Below are 7,711 nucleotides of genomic sequence, written 5' to 3'. Positions count from 1 at the left end.
GTGGAGGTCATGTCTTACTTGCTGGTGCGGTAGGTGTATTTGTAGGTGACTTCTCTTGAGATCTGCCGGGCCAATCCGAAGAGCTCGTCCCGCCGGGTCAGCAGCGCCATGTCCTTCATGCAGAGCTGAGCCGCCGCCTCGTTCACTGTCAGCTGCACACAACAGGACATGAAGCTCGATTCAGAATGGTGGTTCTATTACTGAAGACGTCAACTTTAAAAAGAGAGTTGCTTTTTGCTTACTTCATGGAGTGTCAAGTGCTTTCCGTCCCTCCTCTTCGAGTCGAAGCGCCCGTAGATGGCGCTGTACTTGCGTATCTCCTCCTCTCGTCGTGGGTCCTCCTCGCTCATGTCGAAGATGTGTCCGATCATCTTGGCCAATTTCTTGTTGGTCTTGAGCTGCTCTTTGACCTCGCCAATGTCACTCTTGGGAAGCCCGGGGGCCATCCTCTCCACACACTCCAGCACTGACTGCACTGCAGCAGCGTCCAGGGCCTCCAGCCCCTCCCTGGGCGAGGAGGGGGAGCCCAGGTCCGACGGGGACAGACTGTGCTCACTGTCGTTACTGTGGCCCGACCAGAAGCGCGCCTCACTGCCGCCTTGCAGGGGAGAGGCGGACACCTTATCCCGAGTGACCTCCAGTTTCCCCGGGTCGGAGCAGACTAGGGCCTTGGGCATCTTGGCACTGCCGGGGCGATCCTGAGCGGGGAGCAGACCCGGGGAGCCCTCTGGGAGCTTGTACACTGGGATGCTGCACACGGGCAACGAGCTGAGCGGCTGGTTGAACACGGCAGGGTTAGTGACCCAGTCCCTCAAGGCCTTCTGCAGCCGGCGCACATGCAGAGGTTTGCTCGCCATGCCAACGAGCGCCATGATCTCCAAGAACTCCTCCTCCCCCGCCTCACACAGCTGCTGCACATCATCGCCGCCCTGCTGGATGAAGGCCTCGTAGTAGTACAGCAGGTTGGCCCTCTGCAGGATCCGGTAGAGCTGCAGCTCCCCCAGTGTCCGGGGCAACACCGCCGCCATACCTGAGGAAGACACCATGTTAGCTACACCTGAGGAAGACAGCATGTTAGCTACACCTGAGGAAGACAGCATGTTAGCTACACCTGAGGAAGACGCCATGTTAGCTACACCTGAGGAAGACGCCATGTTAGCTACACCTGAGGAAGACGCCATGTTAGCTACACCTGAGGAAGACACCATGTTAGCTACACCTGAGGAAGACAGCATGTTAGCTACACCTGAGGAAGACGCCATGTTAGCTACACCTGAGGAAGACGCCATGTTAGCTACACCTGAGGAAGACACCATGTTAGCTACACCTGAGGAAGACACCATGTTAGCTACGCCTGAGGAAGACACCATGTTAGCTACACCTGAGGAAGACACCATGTTAGCTACACCTGAGGAAGACAGCATGTTAGCTACACCTGAGGAAGATGCCATGTTAGCTACACCTGAGGAAGACACCATGTTAGCTACACCTGAGGAAGACAGCATGTTAGCTACACCTGAGGAAGATGCCATGTTAGCTACACCTGAGGAAGACAGCATGTTAGCTACACCTGAGGAAGACAGCATGTTAGCTACGCCTGAGGAAGACACCATGTTAGCTACACCTGAGGAAGACACCATGTTAGCTACACCTGAGGAAGACAGCATGTTAGCTACACCTGAGGAAGATGCCATGTTAGCTACACCTGAGGAAGACACCATGTTAGCCTCACCTGAGGAAGACACCATGTTAGCTACACCTGAGGAAGACGCCATGTTAGCTACACCTGAGGAAGACACCATGTTAGCTACACCTGAGGAAGACACCATGTTAGCTACACCTGAGGAAGACACCATGTTAGCTACACCTGAGGAAGACACCATGTTAGCTACACCTGAGGAAGACAGCATGTTAGCTACACCTGAGGAAGACAGCATGTTAGCTACACCTGAGGAAGACAGCATGTTAGCTACGCCTGAGGAAGACACCATGTTAGCTACACCTGAGGAAGACACCATGTTAGCTACACCTGAGGAAGACAGCATGTTAGCTACACCTGAGGAAGATGCCATGTTAGCTACACCTGAGGAAGACACCATGTTAGCCTCACCTGAGGAAGACACCATGTTAGCTACACCTGAGGAAGACGCCATGTTAGCTACACCTGAGGAAGACACCATGTTAGCTACACCTGAGGAAGACACCATGTTAGCTACACCTGAGGAAGATGCCATGTTAGCTACACCTGAGGAAGACACCATGTTAGCTACACCTACACCTGAGGAAGACAGCATGTTAGCTACACCTGAGGAAGACACCATGTTAGCTACGCCTGAGGAAGACACCATGTTAGCTACACCTGAGGAAGACGCCATGTTAGCTACACCTGAGGAAGACAGCATGTTAGCTACACCTGAGGAAGACACCATGTTAGCTACACCTGAGGAAGACACCATGTTAGCTATAGCCTACCTGCAGACAACAACATTTTCTAGCTATGGCTTGATTCAAATTTTTATATAATATAATTTTATATAATCTACTATCTAATGTAGAATTGTGGCTCAAATGAGTCTTCTCCTGCACTAATTCAGACTCCACCAAATATTGTTTAACACTGTATTAATCATATTCACAATTGGAATGAAAACTGGATCATATTGGCATCTCCTTTGTTAATTCAATTGACAATAGACTTGGACGCAGACAGAGGACAGACAGATGGATTGTGGGTATTTTGGTGATGCACATATTTAGCTTTGTGTAAAACCATGAGGCAAACTCCCTGTGCCTGGCTCTGTCCTTCAGATGATCACATGTGCTCATTGACCTCTGACCTCTGACCTCTGACCCCTCTGAGAACCACATGGACACAACAGGATGGATTTATATCACTTTATTTCATGGCTCTTTTGCTACGCATCCTTTTCTGTTGCAGTACTATTACTGCAACCACTACTACATGAATATTCTAATTGTTACTATAATAAATAAGATGATCACTAGATCGCAAACCCAACTACCATCTACTATCAACCACTAAAAATGGTCAAAATACTACTATTACCATTAAAATCCTACTTCAATATTACAATATTTGAATAACAAATAGCCTACTGCTGAATATATATATATATATATATATATATATATATATATATATATATATATCCAACTGCTGCTGAGATGACTTTCCAAACGTACTAAAAAATACTACTATGAGTCAGTTCTGTGGACACTGCAGTCGCTGCGATCACCGGCACATTTACCACAAAGATGAACGGTTTAGACCTCAGAATGACACGTGAGGACGAAACATGATGGTGGAGGATGTTGAGGGTCAGAAAAGTGGACAACGTCTTGTTATGGGAGTTGACGCAGATGAAGAGGACGATGAGGAGGAAGAAGATGTATAAACATCAAAGAAAAGACCTGAAACTTCTCCTGCTGATAAATCAAAGAAAAAGATGAAGATGGAGGTGGATGATGAAGATGATGAAGATGATGATGAGAACAAGAAACCAGTTCAAGTCGAGCCAGTGGCTGCAAAACCAAAATCTACTGCTCAAAGTGGCAAAAGCCTTAAACCTTAAAATGTTGTCAACAATGAGGTGAAGATCTCCCACAGAAACTGATGCTGTCGCAAACTAAAGAGAGAATGCAAGAAGTCAAAAATGAGAAGCATTACCCAAGGTCCAGGGCAAGTTTGATCATTTAGTGAAGAACAGTTACAAAGACCTCAGTGACCCATCCAAAAGAACAAACTAGCCTTATATATATCAAATATATATTACTTTGTATACGTTTTATGGCTTTTCTAGCCCCTGTAAATTAACCCAGTGCTTCTTGTCAGACAAACCAGTCATCTTCAAATGAATTCATATTATGGAATACCACCACTACCTGTGCTGATATTGTCTGATCTTTATGCAGTCGTTCAAGTAAACTTCACCGCCTTTTCCACAGACACGACTGATACTACTTCAACAACTACTACAACTACTTTACACATTCACAGTCACAACACATTTGAAATAGTCCCTGTCACTTGACCCGCCCCCTGTGTGTGGGGCCGGGGCCCGCCCCCTGTGTGTGGGGCCGGGGCCCGCCCCCTGTGTGTGGGGCCCGCCCCCTGTATGTGGGGCCCGCCCCCTGTATGTGGGGCACGCCCCCTGTGTGTGGGGGTGAAATGCAGATCTGTGCAGTGTTCCAGGGCAGTGCGGGGGCGTTCTCTCCCCTCTCTCCCTCTTCTCTCCCTCCTCTCTTCCTCCTCTCTCCCTCCTCTCTCCCTCCTCTCTCCCTCCTCTCTCTCCCTCCTCTCTCCCTCCTCTCTTCCTCCTCTCTCCCTCCTCTCTCCCTCCTCTCTCTCCCCTCTCTCCCTCCTCTCTTCCTCCTCTCTCCCTCCTCTCTCTCCCCTCTCTCCCTCCTCTCTTCCTCCTCTCTCCCACCTCTCTCCCTCCTCTCTCCCTCCTCTCTCTCCCCTCTCTCCCTCCTCTCTTCCTCCCCTCTCCCTCCTCTCTTCCTCCTCTCTCCCTCCTCTCTCCCTCCTCTCTCCCTCCTCTCTCCCTCCTCTCTTCCACCTCTCTTCCTCCTCTCTTCCTCCTCTCTCCCTCCTCTCTCCCTCCTCTCTCTCCCCTCTCTCCTTCCTCTCTCTCCCTCCTCTCTCCCTCCTCTCTCCCCTCTCTCCCTCCTCTCTCCCTCCTCTCTCCCTCCTCTCTTCCTCCTCTCTCCCTCCTCTCTCTCCCCTCTCTCCTTCCTCTCTCTCCCTCCTCTCTCCCTCCTCTCTCCCTCCTCTCTCCCCTCTCTCCCTCCTCTCTCCCTCCTCTCTCCCTCCTCTCTTCCTCCTCTCTCCCTCCTCTCTCTCCCCTCTCTCCTTCCTCTTTCTCCCTCCTCTCTTCCTCCTCTCTCCCTCCTCTCTCCCTCCTCTCTCCCTCCTCTCTCCCACCTCTCTTCCTCCTCTCTCCCTCCTCTCTCCCTCCTCTCTCCCCCTCTGTGTCAGGAGTGGCTGGGAGCTCCAGAGCAGCAGCAGCACATGCCTCTCTCCCTCCTCTCTCTCCCCTCTCTCCCTCCTCTCTCCCTCCTCTCTCCCACCTCTCTTCCTCCTCTCTCCCTCCTCTCTCCCTCCTCTCTCCCACCTCTCTTCCTCCTCTCTCCCTCCTCTCTCCCTCCTCTCTCCCCCTCTGTGTCAGGAGTGGCTGGGAGCTCCAGAGCAGCAGCAGCACATGCCTGTCTCCACCCAGGCTCGGTGTGTGGGCGGTGGGATCGGCTCGCCCAGAATAGAGCCTGTGCCGGGGCTGGAGCGACACAGGGGAAGTCACTCACAAACACGGCCTTCATGCAGCACAAAGGAGACGCAAGGTTTGATGGACGCGGTTTGAAAATTATTGAAAAATAAAAAAAACTGGCTACATTTACTGGTTGAAAAATGTAAATTATATTTAGCATAACTCCATATTGAGCTAGTCTAGTGTGTCAAATCCCAACTTGACAAATGGCAAGGATCACATATTAAATTGCTTTCTATTATATAAATGTATAAACTATAAAGTAAAAAAGTGACTTACTACTTTCTTGGTGTGGCATTATTTTATAATTAAATATTTGCTGATTCAAAGCTAAGGAAAAGGCTGTATACTAAATTTATTACCACTATGATTATTAAAGACACTCTTTTATACAATATACAGTCAAAACTATGTATTAAATGTTACCATGTGGTCTTTTACATGTCCTAATATGTTCATGACCATTCTAAAATCATACAGGAAATGTTGATATTGATCGGTCTCTTCTACTAGAATCAGTATCGGTTCTTTTGTCAAACACACAATGCAGCACTTCTTCTGCAGTTTGATTATTTTCAGAAAGTTTGATCCTCTTTTGGGCTGGTCATATTATTGACCTGATTTAGCTCTATTTTATGCCACGAATAGTCTCGTTTTTGCCTAATTTGGATCTGGTGATACTTTGAAGAACAAACATTGTCTTAGCCTGTACTTCGTGTGTAACGAGCTTGAGAGCCACTTCTCCACTCAGTGACGTCGGTCCACTTGTTGCATCCGTCAAAGCTCTCGAATATGAATGAAAGTACAGATGAGTACAGAAGTATATATCAAATCAAATCAATTTATTTTTGTAAGGCCCAAAATCACAACAACAGTCGCCTCTGAGGGCCGAAAAATATATATATTTACATAGAGTTAAATATTAACTTGGATGGTGCTTCACTGGTGGGACCCGCGAGCCTGCACCCAGAGCATTTGTTTACATCCATTTTAAGAATAAGTTTGGGGTTTGATTCCCTAATAACATCATCACATCAGTGTCAATGAAAGACTTTGGGATATTACTGAAGAACGGCGCGCACACTCACTCCCTCACAATGCATGAGTGAGAACCCCACCTTGTAAATGTGGGTGTGAAGACGTCACTATAGGTACCTGTTAGTGGGCGGGGATTATGGGATGGACGCAGGGACATTTGGCAAAAAGTTTGACAAAGTTTAATAGACCATAACCAGACTTCGTGAGGGAAACACTGGGCTCAGCTGCAGTTAGTGATCCATGTGATATGACGACTGGTGCTGTGTCGGGGTTTTACAGTATGTAAATGTATGTATAGCAGTGGTGTAGTAGTTATAATGCCCCTGATATCAATACAAATACAGTATTATAGTGTCATGAGACTTTCCCTCTCGCCTTGGTACACACTGACATTACAATGGGTCACAGACGTATTAATACTGTCAAAACATGTCAAATATGCACAGAAATCTGACTCATGCACAGGAACACTGAGCACATGACATTAGAATAGAACGGAGCCATAAATGTGTTGTTTAAAATCATGCATACATTACAACTTGGTCAAATATTCGCCATGGAGCATCATGTTCATCTTAAACATGTTTTGGATCACACTAATAGTAAATACTCTGTAAAATAGGCATAGTAAGTTTATTACACGTTACCTAAACAAAAGTATGAATAAATATGATGTTGAATATTTCGGATGGAGCCTGAAGCTGCTGTAAGTGCCTCATGAGCAGGACTACCATAGGTCCTACAATAAGTGTGTCCTATAATAAGTGAGCGGACCGGTCCCGCGCGCGCTCACCTGGACAGTCCGTGCCCCTGACGCTGCGGCCCGGCTCGGCTCGGCTCGGCTCCGTCGCTTCTTTCCCAAACTTCCAAGTCTTTGTGCGGCGTGAATAGTCCGACAGCGGCCGGACTGAGACGCGGCGCAAGTTTCGGCTCTTTCTCGCGCTCCTGCCGCAGACGGACGCGCCGCTCGCCGCTCGCCGCTCGCCGCTTGCGCGCACCTGACGCCGCGTGAGGAAGGGTCAGGGGTCCAGATCAGGGGCCGGTGGTGACCTTCCGTCGTCTGTGCGTGCGTGTGAAGAGGACAGTGCGTGCGTGGACGTGTGTGAGTCCTCTCCTCTGCGCTCCGCACGGCCGCCAAGCCGAACGGGGTGCGCACGCGTTTCCGGTCGGAAGGCAAAATAAAAGCCTCGGTGAAGCGGCATTGTGTGGTCAGTGCGGGTCAGCAGACTACTTTGCGTTAGTGTTTTATGGATTTAATGTTTAATCTACTTCTCAAGGCGTTACACTGGCATTTCAGTGTGTTTCGTAGTTGTTTGCCCTCCTCTAAAACTAACACTTTATAAAACTCAAGCCTATATCGTCCCACCAGACGAGCATCGGATCGTCCA

The 7,711-nt window shown here is 48.7% G+C and overlaps 1 protein-coding gene across 1 annotated transcript in view; it reads right to left on the bottom strand.

The window, feature by feature from the left end:
* The window catches only part of LOC140362064 (NGFI-A-binding protein 1-like), a 14,984-nt gene extending 7,759 nt beyond the window's left edge, over positions 1 to 7,225 (bottom strand). Inside the window, exons 1-3 of the mRNA XM_072448097.1 lie at positions 7,117 to 7,225; positions 243 to 1,030; positions 19 to 152 (exon numbers count right to left, since the gene is read on the bottom strand). Coding sequence (XP_072304198.1) covers positions 19 to 152; positions 243 to 1,028 — 920 coding nt within the window. The 5' untranslated portion in view covers positions 1,029 to 1,030; positions 7,117 to 7,225. The remainder of the gene's footprint in view (positions 1 to 18; positions 153 to 242; positions 1,031 to 7,116) is intronic.
* Positions 7,226 to 7,711: the final 486 nt, after the last annotated feature.

The sequence above is a fragment of the Eucyclogobius newberryi genome, unplaced genomic scaffold (genome assembly GCF_026437365.1).
Source record: "Eucyclogobius newberryi isolate DKJ021-1_F unplaced genomic scaffold, fEucNew1.0.hap1 SCAF_1, whole genome shotgun sequence".
NCBI lineage: Eukaryota > Metazoa > Chordata > Actinopteri > Gobiiformes > Gobiidae > Eucyclogobius > Eucyclogobius newberryi.
This window is presented reverse-complemented; position numbering and strand designations above follow the sequence as displayed.